The sequence below is a fragment of the Camelus ferus genome, chromosome 15 (genome assembly GCF_009834535.1).
Source record: "Camelus ferus isolate YT-003-E chromosome 15, BCGSAC_Cfer_1.0, whole genome shotgun sequence".
In the NCBI taxonomy this organism is placed as follows: Eukaryota; Metazoa; Chordata; class Mammalia; order Artiodactyla; family Camelidae; genus Camelus; species Camelus ferus.
In genome coordinates, this window is record NC_045710.1 from 6,900,199 (window position 1) to 6,924,751 (window position 24,553).

General features: G+C 50.2%; 1 protein-coding gene, 1 long non-coding RNA gene and 1 other non-coding gene across 3 annotated transcripts; 2 read left to right on the forward strand and 1 right to left on the reverse strand.

Moving 5' to 3' along the window:
- The first annotated feature begins 7,123 nt into the window (after positions 1–7,123).
- KCNF1 (potassium voltage-gated channel modifier subfamily F member 1) lies at positions 7,124–9,728 on the forward strand. The gene has a single exon (XM_006191864.3). It carries the CDS (start codon positions 7,925–7,927, stop codon positions 9,407–9,409), a length of 1,485 nt encoding a protein of 494 aa, XP_006191926.3. The 5' UTR covers positions 7,124–7,924; the 3' UTR covers positions 9,410–9,728.
- A 3,811-nt stretch (positions 9,729–13,539) lies between these two features.
- LOC116668840 lies at positions 13,540–22,946 on the forward strand. The gene is made up of 3 exons (XR_004326034.1): positions 13,540–13,676; positions 20,797–20,933; positions 22,861–22,946. It is a non-coding gene; the product is annotated as an uncharacterized LOC116668840 (long non-coding RNA).
- On the reverse strand, positions 17,967–18,074 carry LOC116669095. The gene has a single exon (XR_004326480.1). It is a non-coding gene; the product is annotated as a U6 spliceosomal RNA (small nuclear RNA).
- Positions 22,947–24,553: the final 1,607 nt, after the last annotated feature.

Sequence of the window (24,553 nt, forward strand, 5' to 3'; positions counted from 1 at the left end):
TACAAAAATAGAGTTACCATTTGATCCAGCAATTCCATGCCTGGGTATATAGCCAGAAAAGATAAAAACTCCATTTGAAAAGATACATGCACCCCAATGTTCATAGAAGCACTATTTAAAATAGCCAAGATATGGATGCAACCTAAACGTCCATAGACAGATAACTGGATAAAGAAATTGTGGTGTATATATACAATGGAATACTACTCAGTCATAAAAAAGAATGAAATAATGCCATTTGCAGCAACATGAATGGACCTAAAGATTATCACACTAAGTGAAGTAAGCCAGAAAGAGAAAGAAAAATACCACATGATATTATTCATATGTAGAATCTAAAAAAAGATACAAATGAACTTATTTACAAAACAGAAAGAGACTCACAGACATAGAAAACAAACTTATGGTTACCAAAGGGGAAAGGGACAAGGGGAGGAATAAATTAGGAGTTTGAGATTACTATATATAAAATAGATAAACAACAAGGTCCTACTGTAGAGCACAGGGACTATATTCAATATCTTGTAATAACCTATAATGAAAAAGAATATATACATATATATGTATAACTGAATCACTACGCTGTACACCAGAAACTAACACAGCATTGTAAATCAACTCTACTTCAGTTAAACAAACAAACAAAAAACCCCACTGGACTTGGACATACACACCCAGATAGATTTGTTTTAAAATCATTAGCTATTTACTTTTTAAAAATGAATAAGCTTAAGGTTTTTAAAGAACTTTTAGGTTTGTAACAAAATTGAGGGGAAAATACAGAGAGGTCCCATGTACCCTCTGAGCCTACACAGGCACAGACTCCCATCCTTCAACATCCTCACCAGAGGGTACCTTTGTTACTGTCAATGAGCCTACACTGATACATCATTATCACCCAAAGTCCGAAGTTTACATTAGGGTTCCCTCTTGGTGGTGTACACTCTATGAGTTTGGACAAGTGTATAATGATATGTACCCACCATTCTAGTGTCATATGGAAGACATTTACTGCCCTATAAAACCTCTGTGCTCTGCTCATTGATTCCTTACCCCTCCAACCCCTGGCAACCACTGATCTTTCTACTACCTCCATAGTTTTGTCTTTTTCCAGAATGACATATAGTTGTAATCATAAAGGATGCAGTCTTTTCAAATTGGCTTCTTTCACTTAGGGATATGCATTTAAGTTTCCTCCATTTCCTTCCATAGCTTGATAGTTCATTTCTTTTCAGCGCTGAATAATATTACATTGTCTGGATGTACCATATCTGCTCACCTATCGAAGGACATCATGGTTGTGTCCAAGTTTTGGCAATCACAAATAAAGCTGCTATAAACATCTGTATGCAGGTTTTCATGTGGACATAAGTTTTCAACTCATTTGGGTAAATACCAAGGAGCATACCGCTGAATCATATGGTAAGAGTGTTTCATTTTGTAAAAAAATGACAATCTATCTTCCAAAGTGACTGTACCATTTGCACCCTCACCAGCAATGAACACTGCTCCACATCCTTGCCAGCATTTTGTGTTGTTGGTGTTTTGGATCTTGGTCATTCTTATAGGTGTGTAGTGGTATTTCACTGGGGTTTTAATTCACAAGTCTCTCATGACCTAGGATGTGGAATATCTTTTCATATGTTTACTTGCCATTTGCATTTCTTCTTTAGTGAGGTGTCTATTCATGCCACTTGCTGGGATTTTGATTGGGATTGCATTGAGTTTACAGATCAATTTAGGAAGAATTGACATCTTGACAAAATGGGTCTTCTTGTCCATGAACATGGATTACCTTTCCAATTATTTAGTTCTTGGATTTTTTTTCATCAGAGATTTGTAGTTGTCCTCATACAGAGCTTGTACAAATTTTTTTTGCAGATTTAATACCTAAGTATTTCATTTTGGGGAGCCTTCAAAAGTTCTTTAGTTGCAAGGAAATAAATTCTGCCACATGAGCAGGGAAGAGGGTCCTGAGCCTCAGATGAGATCCCAGCCCTAGCCAACATATTTTACTGCAAAGCCTTGTGAGGTCTTGAGCAGAGGACCCAGCTAAGCCTTGGCCAGACTCCTGACTCACAGAAACTGCGCGATAACAAATGTTTGCTGTTTCAAGCTGCTGAATTTGTGGTAGTTCATTACACAGTAGCAGAACAAATACACTACGGACAGCACTGACTTTGGGGGAATAGGGATGTTGGGTGTGCAAATATGGGGCTTTCACATATTTTGAATTTTTACTACAAATATATATTAATTTTGCAATTAAGGAAAAGGAAGATGCTAAAGGACTGGTTTTTCAAAGAGTGTTCTTCTCTTTTTATGCTCTTTTTAAAAGCAGTCACAAAAGCAAACAGCATCCCACCCCTCCCATAGTGACTGTTCCACTCCGCACAGCAGGGCCTGAAGCATAAGAGGCCCCCTTTGCGTTCTAACTGCATTTTCCTTTTCTAAGAAAAATCAAAGCAACTTCATCTCAGGCCCAGAGTGGGGTCCTAGCCCCAGCCTCCAGGGCAGATGAGTGCATCCAAAGTCTCTGCCTTCTTTCTACACATCTGGGATGTGAGGCGGCTCTGGCACATACGCAGCTTCCCACCCATGACCCGAGCTGGATAAATCAGCTGAACAGAGCAGGGAGTGGAGGTGTATGGACATAAAGGGACGGGCCCACAGTGGGACCAGACCCAGGAAGTCAAACTCCTGTTCCCTCCTCCTCCCGTTTCCCCTCCTTTTTTCTCTCTCCTTCCTTCCTCCTTCCTCCCTTTGCCTTCACATTTTCAGCATCTTATAGTTTGTGAAGTCTATTCACACCCCCTGTTTTATTTGTCCCTTATGAGATCTTGTACTCAGGAAGGAAAGGTCACTATGTCCATTCTGCAGATAGAAAAACTGAGGCATTGAAAAGAAAAAAGAAACTCTGTTGCTGCAGCAAAAAAAAAAAAAAAAAAAAGTTTCCTGATGAATCTATTTTAAATCATTCTCTTCTCTGCCCCATTCTCCATCCAACACAGCCTCCTGCACTTGACCTCCAGACAGTTTATTGAGACAGGAGGAGGTGAGCTGAGGCTTCTGGTCAATCAACTCTTCGGGGCCCTGGGGGCAGCTCGTTGTCTGATAGGGGCAAAGCAATAATGAAATGTGAATTTCCAGTGAAGTACGGAACTGAATCTTGATGAAAGGAATTATTAAACACAAAGAAATTTTAACTGCCCAGACCTGATTATTCCATAAAAAGGGAATAGATTGCAGCTTGCCTTTTTTGTTGTCTAGACAAATCGCTTAGATACACATGTGCTAGTTTTAATTAGCGCCATGGAATTTAAGCATTCTTGTAGCCCCAAATGTTATTGTTCAGCAAATAAAAATACATATTTAATAAAGAAAAATACAGCTCAATCACTTCTTACAATGCCTAAATAGACTGTGTTTTTTTTCTTCTTTCCTTATTTAAATGAAAAACTCACATGAGTCAAATTGCTGCTTCTGGTGTCTAATAGGTATGAGGTTCCCCCATCCCCCTATGACATAATGAAATGTGTAATTCTAATAAAAATCCTATGCAGGACAGACTACAGCACAGCAAGAAACTTTCCACATTTAGCTGAAAGTCCAGAGTTTTCCCCCCTGGTTTAATCCTTCAGGAAATTCTCAGTGGATCTAGGCTCCTGGCTCAAATTTCTATGCATCAATGACCTTCAGTGAGAAGGCGCAAATAGATTTTTTTTTTTTTTACCTATGGTATCCCAGTCTAAGCCTTCACAAAATTCAGACAGGGTCTAGGGGTCGGATGATGAAAGGCTGTGTCCAGAGCCTTGGAGGAGGGGGAGGTCTAGGGAAGACTTGGCAGGTGTGAGGGAGGAAGGAAGATGTCTTAGTTTGCTCAGGCTGCCATAAGGAAATAATCCTGGCAGCTGGAAGTCCAAGATCCAAGTCCTATTAGGGTTTCTGGTGACTCCTCTCTTCCCGGCTTGTAGAAGGCTACCTTCTTGCTATGTCTTCACAGGGCCTTTCCTTGGTGAGTATGTGCAGAGAGAGGCAAAGATCTCTTGTGTCTCTTCTTAGAAGGACACTAATTTTATTAGATTAGATCCTCAATTCATTTAACCTCAGTTATCTTCTTAAAAATCCCTATCTCCAAATACATTGGGGGTTATGGCTTCAACACATGACTTTTGGGGGGACACAGTTCAGTCCATAGCAGAGGAGATGATATGGGCCTGGGAAGAGCACTGGATCAAGAGGAATCCACAGACCTGAACTCTAAGTGTTGTCCAGATGAGCGGAGGCGGCTGGGGAGGATGAGTGAGGTTTAGAGGGTAAGAGGGGGAGGGCGCCTGGGGCTCAGGCATGTCAGTAGCCAAGGCTCTGAGGCTTTTGAGGGTTTGAGAAGGAGTCTAGGAGTCTGGGGCATGGGGCATGCAGGTTTGGAGGGGCAAGTGACTGCCAGCCAGCTCCCCTCTCTCGGTGATGCTTGGCTGTTCCTCCCAGAGAGGGATTTTGTGTTGCCTGTCTCTCATCTTTCCTCCTCCTCTGCCTTCTGGCTTCAGACTGGTCTCAGGCCTCCAGCAGGAGTCTTCCTGCCTGCCTTTTGCCTTTTTTTTTTTTTTTTTTTCCTTTGGTTACCGGCCCTCCAAGTTCAAATGCCTCTCTCACCTGGACCTGTGATACACAGCTGTCTCTCTCTCACGTTGCTGTTGTCAGCAAGCTCCTGCTCTGCTCTGGGCTGTTTGAGGACAATTTCTCTGCTGTATTTTGCATCTGCCTCCTCTCCTTTCCCACCTTTATCAGGACCAGTCTTCTTCCCTGTAAGGGTCTGGGATTTGCCAAATGGACATGCTGGAGCTGGAGTCAACCTCTGGCTACTGTGAAGAGATTAAAGCCATACTTATTTTTAGCATGTCTGATGTATTCTGATGTCTTATATTCTATACTATCTCAATAAAAATGCTGCTCCGTACTCAATACATGGATTGCACAACCAGCCAACTATTGAGCGGTCACCTGAGGTCTGAAAAGCTGACTTAGAGTCCATACTCTGCACAGGTCCCTCTAGGCTCTGAGTGGTCTGTTTCCAGCTTCACCCAGCATGTTTGGGGCTACCAACCACGTGCCTTCCTCTGAGCAGGCTGCTCTCCCCCAGGTGAGGCAGGCAAACCAGGCGAGATCTCCAGCGCTGGTGAGCCAGAGATATGCCTGTGAACTCCTGGGCTCCTGCAGCACCTTGGGGATGGCTGGTTGGGAGGGGAAGGGAGCTCTACCTGCCTGAGGGGTCACCATCACCCAAATATACACCTAAGCCAAAAAACACTGTGCTTCCAAGCAAAGGCAACTTCTCCCTCTTCCAACCTCTTCTCAGGCGTCTAAACCTGAGGATACTCCTTGGCGCCCTCTGTAGGAAAATTCAGGAACCACCACTCCTTCCCTGTACCCCTCTGTTACAGTGAGGACTGCAAACTAATTCTTAGCTATACATAATATATTGTCCACGAGAGTATGAACCCTGCCCCTAAGCAGAGTAGGGTATGTGTGTGTACACACGCACTTGCCATTAGAACTCAATAAATATTGAATAAATGGGCATTTTTAAACCCATTATGGTTAGAGTAAGATGCAATTTGAACTTGACCCTAGTTGTACTGAAGACAACTGAGAAGGGAAGTAACATGAGTGAGGACTGGAAGACCAATATGGGGTGTGTGTCGGTGGTGTGCTGCACTATACTGGACAGAAAATCTGCCTGGGGTCAAATCCCAGCTCCACCACTCCAGCTGTGTGACCAGGACATGAGGGGCGAAGCCTGTGGGCTGTGACAGCAGACTATCAGGGTTCTGACCCCAACTGTGCCACCTGCTGGCTGAGTGATCTTGGCAGTTACCTGATACCTTGTTTCCTCTGAGAGGTGCGGTGGGGATTCAATAAGACAAGTGCAAAGCATTCAGAAAGCGCTTAGCTCATGGTGCGCCTATAGTAAGTGTTCTTTTCACTCAACCTTTCTGAGTCAATTTCTTAGGCTGATTTTTAATGGAAACAAAATAAAATTTGTAAAAAGAAGTTTCACCAAACTGTATTTATCTTTGTGTGATCTATTCTAACATATTCAGTTTTATACCAACTCATTAAAGAAAAAAAAAAGTACTGTCGGTGACACAGACAGCAGAGTTTATTTTTAATAGACTTTGTTTTTTAGAGCAGTTTAAGGTTCAGAGCAAAAGCGATCAGTAAGTACAGAGAGTTCCTACATAGCCCCTTTCCCCCATTCCTTCAGCCTCACCCACAATCAACATCCCTCACCAGAGGGTACATTTGTTACAACTGATGAACTACACCGACACATCATTATCAGCCGAAGTCCATTTCAGATGTTCGCCAAAGTTTATAGTGGTGGTGTACATTCCATGGGTTTGGATGAATGTATAATGCCACGTATCTATCTATTGCTAGAGTATCGTAGTTTCCCTGCCCTAAAAATCCTCTGTGCTCTGCCTAATCAATCCTCTCTCTAGAATACTTTTTAAATCTAGTCCCCAGGTCAGAGATGGTGCTCAATAACTGGCAGTGTGCAGGATGGTGCTGCTGCTGATGGAAGCTGTTGCAATGGTTCCGGCATGTGAGTGCCTGAAAGCTGTGACTGAAAGTCTGGAAGAGACTGGAGGGTGTGGGATGTTGTGTGGGAATGAGAGGCAGGCCTCAGTGACAGAGTGGGGGCTGGGGAGGCAGAAGCCGCGGGGGCTCAAGGCTCTGGATGCTGTGGTGGTGGTGGTGGTGGGCTGCAAAGAAATGGGAAGCGGTGGACAGCGAGGACTTCACGGCAGAATCTCAACCTGCTAACTGGCGTGTGTCAATCGGCCGGGACAGTGGAAAGCCCTGGATTAAGAGGCGGCCAAGCTGGGTTCTACCCCCATTTCACTGTTACCTTGGGCAGGTCCCGTCTCTCCTACAGGAGGCTGGACTGGCTGTCCTCATTGGACAGTGCTCAGGAGAAGGCGAAAAGTGCCACCTACCGCAGAGCGGCATTAGGGCGAGTAGGAAACCTTCAAGGACCAGGCGGGATCAGCGGGGCCCAGGACGCAGACCAGCGTCTGAAGGGCTTTCGTGGGCACGTTTTCCGGCGGCGGAGCAACAGGCGGCCGTGTTCTTTCACCATCGATCTTCTCGATACAGCAGGAAGAGAGAAACTTTGCAGCCAGAGCCAGCCTGCCGCTTTAAAGCCCGGGGTCCCGGCCCCTGGGTGACCCGCCGCGCCGGCGGGGCCGGACGGTCGCGCGGCGGCGGCGGCGGCGGCGGCTTGCACGCATCTGTGCCCGTCTGCCCAAGGGTTAACCGGTTCCCCTGCAGCTGCCGCGCGTGCCTTGCAGAATTTCACCAGAAGAGGGTATAGTTTGAAAAGCTCTTGACGTCAGGCTGGAATTCCTATTGTGTTTAGAAACGGCTCGGGCAAAGGAAGCCCAAGTTCGCTCTCCGCACACCTCGGCGAACTGCGTGGTTCCGGCAGCCGCGGGACGCGTCTCGCGCGGCGGGCGCACGAGGGGACCCGCTCGGCTCCGGGACCAGCCCGCCGCTGCCTGCGTGCTCGAGGGTGGAGGACTGTGCCCTTCGCCCACGAGGGGACCCCATTCCTGCAAGAGGCCGAGCCGAAGCGGCAGGTCGCGCCGCCCGGGAGCCGGGGTGAGTATTCCGGGCGAGGCCGGCGGCCGCGAAAGCCCCCCGCCGGTGCGTCCCGGCGCCCGGATGCCCGCCCGGAGCCCCGCCGCCGGGTGCATGCCTCACCCGCGGCGCGCCCCAGCCCGCTGCTGCCCGCTGTGATCGCCCTTCCAGGCAGGCGGGCGCCGGCCGGGCTTCCCCGAGAGCCGCGCACCGGTGGGATCCCCCGGCGGTGGCGGCGGCAGGGCGCAGAGCCGAGGCCGCGCGGGCACACGCCGGGAGAATGGACGGGGCCGGGGATCGCAGCCTCCCGGAGCCGGGCAGCCAGGATTCCCGGGCGAACGACGACATCGAGATCGTCGTCAACGTGGGGGGCGTGCGGCAGGTGCTGTACGGAGACCTCCTCAGCCAGTACCCTGAGACCCGGCTGGCGGAGCTAATCAACTGCTTGGCGGGGGGCTACGACACCATCTTCTCCCTGTGCGACGACTACGACCCCGGAAAGCGCGAGTTCTACTTCGACAGGGACCCAGACGCGTTCAAGTGTGTCATTGAGGTGTACTATTTTGGGGAGGTCCACATGAAGAAGGGCATCTGCCCCATCTGCTTCAAGAACGAGATGGACTTCTGGAAGGTGGACCTCAAATTCCTGGACGACTGCTGCAAGAGCCACCTGAGCGAGAAGCGCGAGGAGCTGGAGGAGATCGCGCGCCGCGTGCAGCTCATCCTGGACGACCTGGGCGTGGACACGGCCGAAGGCCGCTGGCGGCGCTGCCAGAAGTGCGTCTGGAAGTTCCTGGAGAAGCCCGAGTCTTCGTGTCCCGCGCGGGTGGTGGCCGTGCTATCCTTCCTGCTCATTCTCATCTCGTCAGTGGTCATGTGCATGGGCACCATCCCCGAGCTGCAGGTGCTGGACGCCGAAGGCAACCGCGTGGAGCACCCGACGCTGGAGAACGTGGAGACGGCGTGCATCGGCTGGTTCACGCTGGAGTACCTGCTGCGCCTCTTCTCCTCGCCCAACAAGCTGCACTTCGCCCTGTCCTTCATGAACATCGTGGACGTGCTGGCCATCCTCCCCTTCTACGTTAGCCTCACGCTCACACACCTGGGCGCCCGCATGATGGAGCTGACCAACGTGCAGCAGGCGGTGCAGGCCCTGCGGATCATGCGCATCGCCCGCATCTTCAAGCTGGCCCGCCACTCTTCCGGCCTGCAGACTCTCACATACGCCCTCAAGCGCAGCTTCAAGGAACTGGGGCTGCTGCTCATGTACCTGGCGGTGGGCATCTTTGTCTTCTCCGCCCTGGGCTACACCATGGAGCAGAGTCACCCTGAGACCCTGTTTAAGAGCATCCCCCAGTCCTTCTGGTGGGCCATCATCACTATGACCACGGTCGGCTATGGTGACATCTACCCCAAGACCACGCTGGGCAAGCTCAACGCGGCCATCAGCTTCTTATGTGGGGTCATCGCGATTGCTCTGCCCATCCACCCCATTATCAACAACTTTGTCAGGTACTACAACAAGCAGCGAGTCCTGGAAACGGCTGCCAAGCATGAGCTGGAGCTGATGGAGCTTACCTCCAGCAGTGCGGGCGAGGGCAAGGCAGGGGGCTCCCGCGGTGACTTGGACAACCTCTCGCCAGAGCCCCCCGGGAAGGAGGTGCCAAGCTGGAGCAGCCGGCTGAAGATCTCCCACAGTGACACCTTCATCCCCCTGCTGACCGAGGAGAAGCACCATAGGACCCGGCTCCAGAGCTGCAAATGATGAGGGCCATCCCGGACACAGACGGACTGGGCCGGTGGATGGATGGACGGAACGGTGCCACAGGCCTGCCAGTGACTGCCAGGGAGGGGCTGTCCTTTGTCCCCCAACCCTCTCCTGAACAGAACTCTGAAGGCCCTCTTGGGCACCTCTGATGAGGCTGGGTAAGATCCCTTTGTGTTGCCAGCTGTCCAGGGGCCCAAGGGTAGGGTGGGGTGCCCACGAGTCATGGGCAGCGTGGGGTGATGGAGACCATGGTCTGGCTGATGGCAGTTCTCACCCGGTTCTGTATCTCCTTCAATAAAGCCTCCTGCCCTCTGCACCCGCCCGTGTCATAGGTTCTGTCACAGGCTGGCTGCCCACCCCACCCCACCCCACCCCCAAATCCCAGATGTTGCTCAGGCCTGCCTGGGAGGTAGGTAGGTGTGCAGCCAGCCCAGGGGGTTATTTTTAGTTGAGAGCTAATTAAAGAAGGGCTTGTACACAGGGTTCAGCACAAGGAGCCTTGCCACATTCCAGGAGGCTCTGTGCCTTCTGTTTCCTTCTGAGGGAAAGCTTGCTCCCAGGAGGGGAAGAGTTCACGGAACAGGGAACACCATGCAGCCGCGTAATTACCATTTCTTTATCACCTGTGCAAGGCCCCTTTCAAAACTTCTTTCCATTCCTTCCAGCAACCCTGCTAGATAGGTATCCCCATTTTACAGAAGAAGAAACTGAGGCCCAAGGTCACACAGGGCAGGGATTCAGTCCCACATCTGATGATCCTGCTCTCTTTTCTCTGTGAGGAGGTCTTGGGACAGAGGCATGTGCTTGGGCCCACAAAGGGGAGGTTCTACAGACCAGGAGAGGCGGTGAGCCTCCTTGGGGTAGACATGACTGTCCTCCAGCTCATCCTTTCTCTTAGAACCACTACCTCTGAGGTCTCAGCTGCATGGACAAACCTGAGCACGCCCCCAGCGACACACTGCCAGCCTGGTCTGAGATCCCCGGGAACAGAGTCAGACAGACCTGGGTCTGAATTCCAGGGAAGGAGGAAGCAATCTCTGAGATGCCTTCTAGCTTAGACACTTTTCTCTACTGTTCCTCCCCCACCACTCCCTCACCTGCTGTGTGAACTTAGGCCTGCTGATTAACTTCTTTGATCCTCATTTTTATCATTTATTAAGTGGAAGAATTACCTCAGGGAATCACAGTGCTTAACACAGTGCCTGGCACACCATGACTGCCCAGTAAACGGCAGGTGTTTCTATTACTGTGTGCTGGGAGCGGGTGCCCAGCTGCCCACTCTGCCCTCCACCAGGCTGGGCTGGTGTGCAGATGGGGGAGGGGTGGGGGTGGGGCACTGTCACCCTGTTCTTAGTCAAAGGCAGTCCTCTTGGCACAGAGCTGAACCCAGCAGTCCCCTCTCTCTGACTTTTCACCTTCCACTAACCCCAGAGTTCTGCTCTTCCTTCCCCTCTGGAGCCAGCTGGTGCAGAGGGAGTTGCCCTCTGGGGGGAAGCGGAGGACTAGGAGGGGGAAGAGAAGATATGGTCTCTGGTCTGCACCACCTTGGGCAGGCCTTTCCTCCCCTGGTCCCTGGTTTTCCCATGTGAATGAAGAAGGATGGTTTCTCGGGGCCCCTTCCAGGATTTGGTGTTGTAGGGGACCTTGGAGGGAGGACTTGGGAGAGAATCAGAGCTGTCCTTGTGGGGTTCGGGGCCCTGAGCCACTGTTCGGCCTCCTCCCTCACTCGTTTCTCCAGGCAAGTGATAGGCCAGGTGACCATCGAAGGCAGAGTGGAGCCGGGGCTTGGGACCCAGTGGGAGGGAGGAGAGGTGTTGGGAAGAGGGATTGGTGGGCAACCCTGGGGCTCAGTGGGGCCTGCTGAATGTGACTGAATGGGGTGAAGTCACCTCTCTTCGTCCCCCTGCCCCCAGAGTCCTTGGGAAACCCCGAGCCGGTGCTGGCAGGAGGGCTCTGAGCCCAGAACAGGGAAGAAGCTCAGGGGTTGGAGAGAGGCCAGAAGGCACCTTGTCTTCTGCTCTCCTGGAGTCAGGGGAGAGTGTCTTGACAGCTACAAAAGCACTCTGAGCCCATCTCATCCACCCTAAGCAGAAGACTGACTCCCAAGATGGTGAGCAGTTTGAGTGGTCTCTCTAGTGAATCAGGATCAGGCAGGGTCCCGGACTCAGAGGGACTCAGAGCATGACATGCTTATGTAGTGGCATGCCTGATTGTGGGTGAGTGACCAGAGAACTTTGGGAACCAGGTTGGAAGGGCATCCCTCCCTCCCTGGGGAATCTTTCTGAGGCACCTCAGAACCTGCGGGGGAGCTTAACAAAAATCCCAGTGTCCAGGCTGCATCCACGCCTATGACATTAGAATGCCGAGGTGAACCCCCCAAGCATCAGTATTCATTTAAACTTTAAAGTGCACACGAGTCATCCAGAGATCTTACTAAAATGCTGACTTTGAATCAGTCACTCTGAGTAATTTCCTGTAATTCTGGGTAAATCTTTGTAATTCTGTGTTTCCTACAAGCTCCCAGATGAGGCTGATTCTGCCGGACCACTGACTGCTCTTTGAGTAGCAAGAGGCTGGAGGAGGAGCTTGCCAACTGTCCTTCTTACCTGTGTTTGTCCAGTTCATGCGTTAAGAATGGCTTATACATTTTTACTTTTTTGTATCTCTTTTTTTTTAAATGGAGGTACTGGGGATTGAACCCCGACCTCATGCATGCTAAGCTATACCCTCCTCCTCTACATTTTTAAATGGTTTTAAAAAAATCAAAAGAAGAACATTTTGTGACACATGAGAAATACCTGAAATTCAAATAAATTCTTACAGGAATAGAGCTACACCCCTTGGTCACAGGTTGTCTCTGGCTGCTCTGAAGTTACTATGACGGAGCTGAAGAGCTGTGACAGAGATCACATGGTCCTCAGAGGCAAAAATGCTTATTATTGGCCCTTTACAGTAAAAGTGTGCCAACCCTGTGGGTTACAGGAAATGATCCCTAAGTCAGGCCTTGAAGGATGAGTGGGACCCACTCCCCTAGAAGCAAAAGCAGGGGGGCTACGTGAGCAAAGACACACAGCATGGGGTCCACCCCAGAGAAGGCGAGACCGTGTCCGTCTCCCAAGGCCTTGGGGTCACAGCCTTCCAACTTCTTTCCTCCAAGAACCCCCAACTCCTGGTTTCCCGCTTGAGGTTCCGTGGTCCTGGCTCCCAATCTGAGAGATGCTCCTGGTCTGCTCCTGCTCCTGCTCCTGCTCCTGCTGCTTTTGTCTCCTTTCCCTTCTTTCCTCTTATCAAATCCCACCCCTCCCCCAACCCCCTCCTGGGACCATCGCCTAACAGCCTCTTTGACTCAGGAGACTCTGACAAACCTCCAATGACCTGTTCATTTCTATTGAAAGAGGGAGAGAGAAGAAGGTATGTTTCTTGGAATCACAGACTATCCAGGTTAAAAGGAAAATAGGCATCATCTAGTCTACCCCCTCCCTGGGCTCCTGCATCATAACTGACAGGAAAATTGTGGCTCCAAATCTTGTAGAGTTGAGTGAAGAGGGCTTAATTAAAGGTCTGAAGGTCACAGCCAGATGGAGGGGTCAAGCTTATTCTAAGTCTCATAAATTTGGGAGCACACAATGAACTCATTTCCAAAATAGAGAATTGTGAATGCAGGACCGTGTGTGTGTGTGTGTGTGTGTGTGTGTGTGTGTGTGTGTGTGTGTGTGTGTAAAAACAAATAATGCAGTGAGCTAGTCATCCTCAGTTTCACAGATGGGGAAACCAAGGCCCAGAGAGCAGAAGCAACAGGCTGGTGGTGGCTGTCCTGATCCTTGGTGGCAGAGGTAGGAGCTGTGCCCACAGCCCACAGCCCACACTCATCCGGAGCCAGACAGTGTTGCTCTCCTGGCCTCCATCAGAACTCAGCGAGCTTCCTAATAAGGTGCAGGATGTCATCATCTGATCTCCGAGGAAGGCCTCACTGCAGATGGACTGGTTCTGGTGGTGGTGTTTTTAAGGAAAGAAAGAGAAGGAAGAGGAAAACATTTTTGGGGGCAAGCAGCTTTGGACCAGATGCTCAGGCCATGCTGAGTTCAGGATCCATTCTGGCAATTGTAAGAGGTGTCTGGAGTTGAAGACTTACCATCTGGGGTTTGGCGGTACCACACACAACCATGAAATGAAATGCCCAGAAAGTGGGGGAAAAAAATCCATGAAAATGGCAAGACCTGGAATTATTTCACCCACGCTCCCTGAGGAAACCTGACAGAGGCAGGTAAGACCCTAGCAAGTGCCCAGGGTTATGGGGATGGGCTGATTTAAAGTGTTCCTGCTAATGAGGCAATTCCAGCTGATGACAGGACAGAGTGGGGCATGGTTTTGAGGCGGGAGCCCCTGCTTCCCCCTCCCCCTGGCTGGGAAGGGGCTGCTTGGTCCTCCTCCCTCCCAAGAGGATAATTCAATATCTCCCCAGTCTCCTGCCATCTCCCAGGGAGACGAGGGACAGGTGTGCCCAGAACAGCCTCCCACCTTTCTGCCTGTGAGAAGACAGCTCTGTGCACCACACTCTGTGCTGGTGGGAACGTGTCTGGCAGCAGATTTAAAAGGGGATGTCGGCCATATACATAATCTGAGATAGAAGCTCCCCCTAAATGCTTTCCTCTGATTGTAGCAGCCTAAGAAGTAGTTACAGGGATGCTGTGGGTTTCCAAAAGGAGAAAAAAAAAAACAAAAATAAGAATTAGGAGACTTTATGCTCCGATATTTCATTGTGGGGTTTTTTTTATGATTCTTTTTTTTAATTGAAGTATAGTTGATTTACAACGTTGTGTTAATTTCTAATGTTCAGCACAGTGACTCAGTTATACACATACATATATTCCTTTGCCATCAGCCAGCCAGTCTTGGAGCCTGGCTGCCATAGCCATAGCTTTATTTCCCTTTGTCAACAATGGGCCTGAAGGGAATGGCTGGTCTGGCTTCAGGTGAGACCTGTGTGTCACGTCTGTGTGCCTGTGGTCACACAGCTAAAGAGAAGTCAGTATGCGACTCCAGCTTGGACCTGGTGCCCACAGCCTGGCAGGGCAGCATCACATTCTGAGGAACAAGCTTAGCCTCTGGGTCCCTTCCCAGGGAGAGGTTGGGAAGGAGAAACCCACCCTGAACGGGAGCTGCCAGCAGCCACATCTTGTCTCCGGATGCAAAACTGTTAACAGGGGCTTGGCTGGGGAAAGGGAACCTGTCCTCTGTGGTGGCAGCCAGATTGAGAAGAAGGTGGAAATATTAACACACAGGCTGGTTTCTGCTGGTGCACGTGTAGGCTAAGCCATTGGGAGCCATCGCCTGAAGCCAGAGGTCCTTGTCTCTGCCGTATTCAACTTACCTGGCTCCCTGCTAGACTTGGTGGGGCGGCTCTGACCTGGCCTTAGACCGCAAGCCCCAGGTGGCCCAGCCAGATTGCAGGTCAACTGGAGCCCCTAAGCTGCTGTCTGCGCCTCGCACCTGAGTAGGAGTGGGAGGTGTGAGCCAGAGCCCGTCTCTCCCTCCCTTTTTTGTCTCCCCAACCGGAGGTGAAGTCTAAACTGCTGGGCTTGGCCCTCAAGGCTGCCACCACATGGCTCCAGATACCCCTTTGGCTTCATCTCTCAGTGCCCCCAGCCCCTCACCCCTCCATCACACCAGACCAGGCGGCGCTTTCCACTCCACACACTGGAGAGCTGGGGCTCCCTGCCTGTGCACGGGGACTCCCACTTTTCCACTGGCAGCTTCTACACCTGGGTCCAGACCCAGCTGCAATGCCGTCCTTCCCACTCAGATTTGAGGCTGGCCCCTGCATGGCATGTTGGCTCTGCGGGGGCAGAAACCATGCTGGAGAGATCTTGGAGTCACTCACTTCACTTCACTCAGGAGAATGGACCCTGGGGAGGTCACAGGATGGCCTGAAGTCACCCTGGGTTGGCAGCAGTCGGAACCAGAGCCCAGATCCTGTCTCGGTGCTCACCTGCCTGCCCTCTCTGTCCACTGCCCACCCACTCACGCCCACCCATTCCTGGCTACAGGTTTGAGCCAAGAGTCGGAGCTGAGGTTTTAGAAATTAGACTGAAAGGTGGCCCCAAGAACAGCTCCCCCATTATTCGCACCTGTAGTGAGCCAGGGCATTGGAGCAGAGCCCAGGGCTGGCTGCCTGAAAGCACTTTGCAGACTTCATTTCAAACCTTCGTTGAAACCTCCTGGCCTTTTAAAGCCTTGAAGTTCACAGTCAGAGTGAGGCGCACACTTCATTCTGCTCCCACAAAGTGCACAGTGCAAGTGCAGGATGTGAGTGTGTGCAGGCGAGCCAAAGCAAACCAAAGCCTGCCTTCTAACTGAAAGGAGGGAGATGCTGGTGCACCCTGAAGCCACTCTTTCCCTCTCTAGTTTCCTGCCTTTCCCATGAGCGTGGTTCACAGCCAACAAAGGCAGGGACTGCAGACAGCTCTACTTTCCATCCCCAGGAGCACCAGCCACACTCTGCTCCTGGACCAGACCGGCATGGAACGTGGGAGGCGAGAACTCCGAATATCTTCTCAACTGGCTGCCCGGGGCACAGCCAGAGACCAGTCTCTCCTGATAATTGACCTTTTAGTACATTTTCTAGGAAACCGAAGGTCAGAGAGCTTAATCAACTTGTCCAGGATTTCCCACCAAAAAGGGTCAGTCCCTCCCTGGGGATGGACATCCTTGCTGTCTGAGCCTCTCCTCCCTGCTGCTTGTTGGGGGACAGCGACCTGGGCTGTGAGCCCCTCAAGGGCAGGTTTGTATCTGGGTCCCAGGTGTGTCTCTCAGGGCCTAGAGCAGTGCCTGGCACACAGTGGTTTCGTAACAAATATTGTGGGATGAACTTATTGTGACCCACCTTGTGCATGTCACTATGCCATGGGTGACCTGACTCCAGGCCAGACCTAGAGTTTCTCTTCTTTACATTTTGTGCAGGGCTGTCTGGTCTTGGCAGTGGGGACCACGTCCTGGCTCTGTAGCTATGCCTAGCATCGGATCAGCGGCACAGAGAAGCTCTCTGTAAATGTTTACAGTGACCGAACGAGCACCTGATCCAAGTCCTCGACAGGAGGCTGGAAGGCTTCGTGGTCAGAAGGCGTTAAAGTGAGCTTCTGCCGGCTGGGACCAACCTCCACCTAGTCCCGCCAAGTTCCCGGCCCACTGCCTGGCCCAGTCCATGCAGCCACGAGGCCGTGCCCGCGGGTGAACTGAGTGACCTCGGAGGCCTTGTGCGCTCTGATGCTTGCGGGTTTTCTGAGAGCCCAGCCAGCGCCCGCCCAGTGCGGTTTAAACAAGGGGAGATTTACAGCAGCCTTTCCCCGAGCACAGCCTGAAAGGGCCTGGCAGGGGAGGTGGATTCCACAGCCCAACCCACAGGCCTCGTTGTTCCTGCTGCTCCTGGGAATAGCCTCACTTCAAAGTGGGGGAACTCAAGTTTGGGGAGTACACAGAATGTGGCATCTTACTTGGGAGACAGGCAGGGCACTGTTTCATTATATTTAACATCTGCGGCCCCTTCTCCCAGCCCCTTGTCCCCTCTCTGCTTACAGTGGGTCTTAAACGGCATTTCTGGTTGTGAATCCATAATCTTCCCTCGGAATGTCCTGAGGCAGCACCTGCATTTCAAGGGGAATCCCAGGGCCCTGCACTGACACAAGGCAGCTCCCCTCAGGGAAGACGGAACCCCGGAGGCCTGGCCGACCTATAGCCCGGGAAGCTGGAGGGCGCACGCTTGGAGGACCACTGCCTGGCTGAAGTCTCTCATTAGTTCTAATGATTTTTCAGTTGTTTCCCATTGATTTATAAATTTAAAAAAATCGTATTAGCTGCAAAGGACAGTTCTGTTCCTTCATTCCTTCCATCAAGCCCAGCTTGGTCCTGTTTTACTGTGTGGCCTGGGCTCCCTGGTGCAGGTGGATTTAGGCATCTTTTCCCGGGTCTGTTTGCTGTCTGCTTCTGGGTGACATTCTTTATCAAGTTAAGAAAATTTCATTCTATTCCTAGCTTTCAAAAAGATGTTTAAAAATCAGGAGCGAACATTTACATTTTATTAAATGCCTCTTCAGCATCCACAGAAATGATAGACGTTCAGACATTTTATATTTCTTTAATGTATCAGGGTGGGGATGTAAAGATTAAATGATTTCCTAATGTTAACATGCTCTTGCATTCTTGGACTAAAACCTATGTAGTCATAAGGCATTTTTCTCTAAATTCAGGGCCAGATTCCACTTGCTGTTTTATTCGACTGTTGCCTCCATATCATAAGTGAGATTGGCCTACAGTTTTCTTGTTTTTTGCCGTTCTTTCCGGATGTTGGTATCAGGGTTACATCAGCCTCATAGGACTGAATGAAAGAATCTGTCCCTCCTTAGGAAACAGACATTTTACTTACTTATGTCAATAACATTTCCCAGTAACCCCAATCTCTGCCAGGCACGTTTAAAATATTTCTTCTATAGTTACTCTTTTTTGGTGGGTGGTGGCTTGGGGGTCAACCAGCAAAGGGTGTACGGACGCTGGGGAGGGGCACAAAATACGGAACTTCATGAATTTGTGTGCCATCCTTCCACGTGGGCCATGCTGATCGACTGTGTACCGTTCTGATTTTTACTACATGTGCTGCCGAAGCGAGCACTGCAGTTACCCTGATTGCTTTCTATAATCTACATAAACCTCTCTTTCTCACACATCGGCTCTGGTCAGCATCTCTTGCTGATCACACAAAGGTGAGATTAGGACCTCTAGAAAGTGGTTCCCTCTGCCTTCCCTCCCCCCTTGACTGCCCTCTCTCTGGCCCCCAGGCCTCTGATTTCTGCCTTGCCATGAAAACACATACACCCTTTTCTGTGACTAATTACTTCTGTGTTTTGACAGTCAGCTGATTCTAAACAAATTTAAACCAATAACCAGTATTTTTAATATTATGATTATGTAACCACTTTTCATCACAGATGCGGGGAAGGAGATGAATCTGAGGCCACTAGGTGAAGGGGCAGTGCATAATTTTTTAATATTTCATGTTTCGGTTTGCCTCCTCATTGTCACTAGGATTTTCCCCTTTTTCCCTACAAGTAGTTACTAAAGATGAACGTGTTTTCCTCTTGGAGACATTCTTTTCAGAGTCTTCAGATTTTCTGATTGAATTTGCTTCGTTTGCCCTCAAGGTCCGTGTCACAGTTGTCATCTTGTGATCTTTTTTATATTACATTCCTGGGTTTGGTGTACAGTTTTTTAGTTTCTTGGCTACTATGTCATCCTCTTTCTTGGATCCTGTTTTTGTTTTGCTGGAGGTATGTCCTTGGGTGTGTCTTTCAGGATAGGTCTACGGATGATTAACTTTCTAAGCCTGTGTGTGGTTGAATATGTCCTTATTTTGCCCTTGCTGGGGACTAGGAGTTGGACTGGACAATCTGCCTGAAATTAGTTTCCTTTATGGGTCATTTGATTTTTTTCACTCTTCTAGGAGCCTTTTAGGATTTCTCTACATCTTTGAAGACATGAAATTTCTCCTAGAAAACATGCCTCTTTTTAAGCTTTTCTCAATCAACACTTGGCCGTGACTTTTCACTTTGAGACTCAAGTTTTTTTCTTTTTTTTAATTTTATTTTTAAAAATTTTTTTAATTGAAGAATAGTCAGTTTACAGTGTTGTGTCAACTTCTGGTGTGCAGCATGATGTTTCAGTCATACTCAAGTCTTTTCTTTAGCCCAGAAAAATTTGCTTCTCTTGCGGCTTTATTTTCTCTCCTGCACCTCTGGTTTTTTTCCCTCCGAGGACTCTTACTAGAAATTGAGGACCAATTCTACATGTGTATTAAGAGTAACTTTGCTTTGTGCACATGTGTTTTATTTTCTCTTGCCTTCCTGCCCTATGTTTGATGATTTCCTAGGCTTTATCATCTGTATTATTGATTTGATGTTCAGCTACGCCCATTTCACTAACTTTTAAATTAGATTTTAATTAGAACTTTTTGAATTGTCTGAATTTTTTGAAATTATCACTGAATTTCCAAGAAATCTTTCTTTCCTCATTGCTCCTCTTCGATATCTGCTCACAACCCCATCTGACTCTGTCCCTTTGTGCAGAAGTTCAGGAAGCAGAGGTCACCATTGTTGGGGGTGGGGGCATAGCTCAGTGGTAGAGCCTATGCTTAGCATACTTGAGGTCCTGGGTTCAATCCCCAGTACCTCCATCTTACAAAATTGAATTAATTAATTTTAAAAAGCATTGTTTTTGTAGAGCCTGAACTGAAGAACCACAGCGTGTCAGAGTGGGATCTTTTCAGTGTGTGAGACAGAGTCTGCACGGAAAGGGTAGGGCTTTGGGCCCAGAGACACCAGCTCAAACTCTGCCTGGAGAACAGTGGTATGAGCTTAACTCCTAAAGCCTCAGCTTCTCCATCTGTAAATGGGGAAAACACTCCTTACCTTACAGGCTTGTGGTGAGGATGAAAGGGCTCATGTGGCCCCGGGATCTGTGCAGCTGGTTGTGAATGAGTCTTCATCAATTAATCTCCGCAAGGCCTGTCCTCTTCCCACACCCCTTCACCAGAGTGGAAAATTGCCTTTTGTTATTCTTCACCCCAGAGCTGTTTGTCTTTTTGACTAAATATATGTAGGTATGTATTTTAGTCATTTCTGGGCAGCTTCTCATGCATATTCAAATCCAAGCAGTTAGGGTTCTGAGAATGATTCAAATGTTTGTTGCACAGTGTAACTGATCTTAATATAGCCACATCAGCCAAGGCTGCCATCCTTTCCGGGCCTCCTCCGCTCCCCGGCAACCTGTTTGGGCCAAGGACGATCAACATGCCGGATACACTTCCGCCCTCCAACCTCATGGGCACTGACTGGCAGGGCTGGGGGAGACCTTTTCATCGTTTGAGTTTTTGTTTTTCTTTTATCCCAGTGTCTGGACCTTTGTTGATCATTCTTTCTATAGATGACCGGACCTCAGGAGAGGAATTTGGGGGGCGGGGAGGTGGGTGGCGTGCATGTCTCGGATCACATGTCGTGGGCAGCGTGGCCCAGCATCCGCGCTAAGCAGCAGTTGTGGAATGAACGAGGCCGAATTGGAGGCTGGAACGCAGATCACTGCTACGGAGGGGGCGGAATCAGAAACTGAGAGACGACCTTGTAATTGCAGGGTCGGCGGGGTCTTTGCAGGTCTGGGGTCCTGCATGCCAAGATATCGTCATAATGAAAGCCACAAAGAGGGACCCCGACACTGAGGGATGGTCCGTGCGACAAGGGGGAGGGGTGCTAGGGAAGTGGGAGGGGTGCTAGGGAAGTAGGAGGGGCTTAACTGGTAGGCCCCACCCCTTCCACCACTCACCCCCCCCCCACCTTCTCTCACAGCAGCGGAGCCCCACCCCCTCTCCATGACTCTGAACTGCGGAGCCCCCTCTGGCCTGGGTGTGCCTCCTCTTAGCTCCATGGCCTGGGGATTTGCGTCCAGCCTGTGAAACAAGATTCTGGCAGAGGCAAGTCCACAGGTAAGGTGCCTTTGCACTTGGACATCCAAGCTCTTCCTTCCAAAGGCTCCAGGAGAGCAAACAACAGAGACTCAGCGCAGGGTCTTGGGGGAGTCCTGTCCCAGAAAGGGCTGAAATGCAAAGGCGCTGTCAGAGCACAGAGAACACCTGTCTCCTGTTACCCACAGGGAAAAGCTCTGCCCTTTCTCCTGGCCCTCCAGCCGGTCCTGCTCTGACCCCTGTCCCCATCCTGTTTCCTCTCCCACATCCACAGGCTCCTCATTCACATCCTTCAGGAATCAGCCCAAATCCCATCTTCAAACCCTGAGTCTCTCTTCCTCTGGGCCCCTGGCCCCGTGGTTTACACTCTCCATGGCACCTCCTCCCCAGCCTGGACTGGCATCATCAACTCAGCAGCTGGAGATGGAGGCTGTGCTCTGGCCACGTGCATGAGGGAGCCCCAGAGGGCAGCATTCTCACAAATGAGCTGCTGTCAGAATCCCCTCAGGGTGTGTGAAAACACAGGTCTCTTTCCTCCGGTGGGGTGGAAGACTGTTAAATTTCTTGGTTCTGTAGCTCCTTTGGACACGCATGTGGAATTATTTCTTGACATCCAACTTTAATCACTCACTCTCTGCTGGATCACCCACGAGTAATGGTCTTTCATGAGATTCTAGCACACCTTGGGTAACCCTGCCCTGGTCTAGGGGTTTTGAGATGAATGAGGCCAGAGGCCTGCCTTTGAGGAGGCAGGAGACAAACATCATGTGTCTGGGGGGCTACTTCATCCCAAATGGAAAAAAAGATCCCTGCCTTTCAAGATGCTCAGAGCCCTAAGCCAAAGTTTGGGGCTCTGGGCTGGTGATAAACCTCTGTGACTTATGGGTAGAAGAGAGACTCTGGGACTGGGATTTCCAAGACATCCTTCGATGATTATGAGGACAATGAGACAGATCATTTGAAATAAAGACTGTCCCAGAAATTGCTGACTGTCTGATCTGTGTACCCACAAAGCTTCCTGCTACTAAACAAAGCTGTGGCGTGGGGCTGAGTACCTGGTCCTTTGAACCAGCCATCTCTGGGTTACTGGACAAACACAGTCTGGTGGAAAGAACAAGGCCTTCAGAGCAAGGCCTTGGCTCCCACTCTTACTTACTGACTCTGCTAGACTGGAGGGATCACTTAATCTCCCTGAGCTGAAAAGTAACGCCCCCCTCCCAGGTTGGTGTGAATTAGGGTAACAGGGCCTAGTATTCGAGCCAGAGGAGGTCACTTCGCTCCTGTTGTCTGGCCCCTTCTCTTCCCTTTCCCCTCCTGGACTACATTATGGGCCCAAGAGAAATGTCTGTGGGCTCTGCTCACCCCCGACTGATGGAACTGGATCCCCCTCTAAGCGGAGGAGCCCAGCGACATCGGCGCTTCCTGCCAGCGCCCAGCCTCGGGCAGGAAGCTAAGGGGTCTGCCTGGAGCCAAAGACCAGAACCCAGTGGTGAGAAGGAGCAGCGACCCGGCAGGCAGGGTGAGAGCAGGACCACACAGGGGCCTGCGCTGGGAGCTCTGGTCCTGATCGGCTAGGAAGGGACCAGGGATTGAGGTGACTGAGGTCCCGAGTGTCGCTAAGGGGAAGCAGCCAGAGAGAACACCTCCCTCTCGGCTCACCCTCCAGAGGTGCTGTCTTTTCATCATTTGTTAAGGTGAAGTGTTGACATGGATTTTAAAGCTCTGCCGCAAAGACATTAGAAGAAATGACAGAAGATGAACAAGACAAGACATGAAGAGAGGTTACGCCCCCTTCCCCGGATGCCGACAGTTAATACCAGTGAGCTCCAGTCAGTACATTGTATGAGATATGCATCAACCCCACCCCTCACCCCTGCAGCCCCCCACCTCTCCTGTCCTCACAACAAGTCCCCGAGGAAGTATCATTTCGACCACCCTTGCTTTACAGATGGGAACCTGGGAGCGGAGTTGTCCTACAGCTTACTGGAGGCGAGCAGTTCTCAAACCCTTCAGGTCTGACCCTGGAGCCACACAGGAGCCTCCATGTCCCCACCTTACCAGGTTAGCGTCCATGGGTGTCTCCCCACCAGGTCCTTGGCTGAGCAGGGCTGACCAGCGGCCTTCTCCACAGCCAGGTGGCGGGCAGAGTTGATTCCACTCACTGCTTTTCTTGCATCTGGGTTATACTGAGGTCCAGAGGGCAAGGGGTCCTCCCAGGTCAGAGTGTGTGTGGCCCCAGAATCCGGCCCGTCCCCAGCTCCTTCCTCTGAGCCCCACCAGAGAGAAAGCCGGACGGGAAGACAGTTGGCCTTTCTTCCATCAGGGGACCAGTTGGGGACGTAAAAATATTTCCAAGTATTTAAAAAAATTTTTAAATCCATGTTTATGATTTGCATTAGTAACTAAAAAAGAATGCCTGCACCAGCTGTTAGAAACAGATCAATGGAAGTGATTCCGGGGGGGAAATAAGAACGTGTTATAAGAAGTAAGTCATCTCCATTTGGTTCTGAGCAGTAGACAAGACAAGCATTCCATGGCTGTACCGACTGCCTGTGACCAGCGACGCAGAAGGCACCACCCGTCAGCCCTGTGTTCAGTCCTGAACCCCAATAATGAGCCAAGGAGAGCAGAATAGATTTTACTAAAAATGATTAAAAGCTGGTTGCCCGCAGGCAGCTGGGAACCATCGCCTTCTGGACATCTGCTTGTATTGTCTTTTTTCTCCATCTCCTGAGCTGCCGCATGGAGTGCCAGCCTACCCTGGTGACTCTCTCCAGTACAGGGAAGTGTGACAAGTCCCTCGGCACAAAGAAACAGGGGCACTAGGAGAGGCCTCTGGTCAGCTCAGTCAGAAAGACTCTGCTAAACTTTTCTTTTATTATAAACATGATATATGCTTGTTATTAAAAATTAAAATAAGGTGGGGGGATATAGCTCAGTGGTACAGTGCATGCTTAGCATGCACAAGGTCTTGGGTTTAATCCCCAGTACTTCCATTAAAAAAAATTAAAAATAAGCAAACAAACCTAATTACCTCTGCCTCCCAAAAAACACAAAAACCATCACATTGGGGTTAGGGCTTCAGCATATGAATGGGGGTGGTGCAAATATTCAATCTGTAACAGGGGGAAACACTTATTGGGCACCTACTGTTTGCTTAGCACTGGGCTGACTACTTTGCACCCACTGATTATTTGTTCTCATACGCCCTGAAAGGCATGGGTTACGGTCCTCATCTTATACATCAAGAAGTTAAGCCTCGTGGCAGATTTGGGATTTAAACCAGAATGCCATCTTGCTATTAGGTGAAGGGTTCATGAGAAAGAAAATTCAAAAATGGTCCCACAGGGAGGAAAGCTGCCCTGTTAGAGGTGATGGTGGCCGCTCTGGCCACTCTCATGCCCACCTGCCAGCCCCTCTCTGGCCACACAGGCTCCCCGGGGAGGAATGGCTGCTTTCTAGGTACAGAGAGGCTTGCCCGGCCCAGGAGGCGCCCTGCATTGACCATCCACATCCCACAACCAGTCTCTCGGAACACTGTCTCTCGTGACATCAAGCCTCAAATTGGGCAGAATAAGTCCTTAAAGATGGTTTTCTCTAGTGATTACACTGGCTGTTGAGCAAACCTTATTAGTAATTAC

Bases quoted from the DNA above. Each gene is read 5' to 3' on its own strand.
- KCNF1 (XM_006191864.3), top strand. From the start codon at position 7,925: ATGGACGGGGCCGGGGATCGCAGCCTCCCGGAGCCGGGCAGCCAGGAT.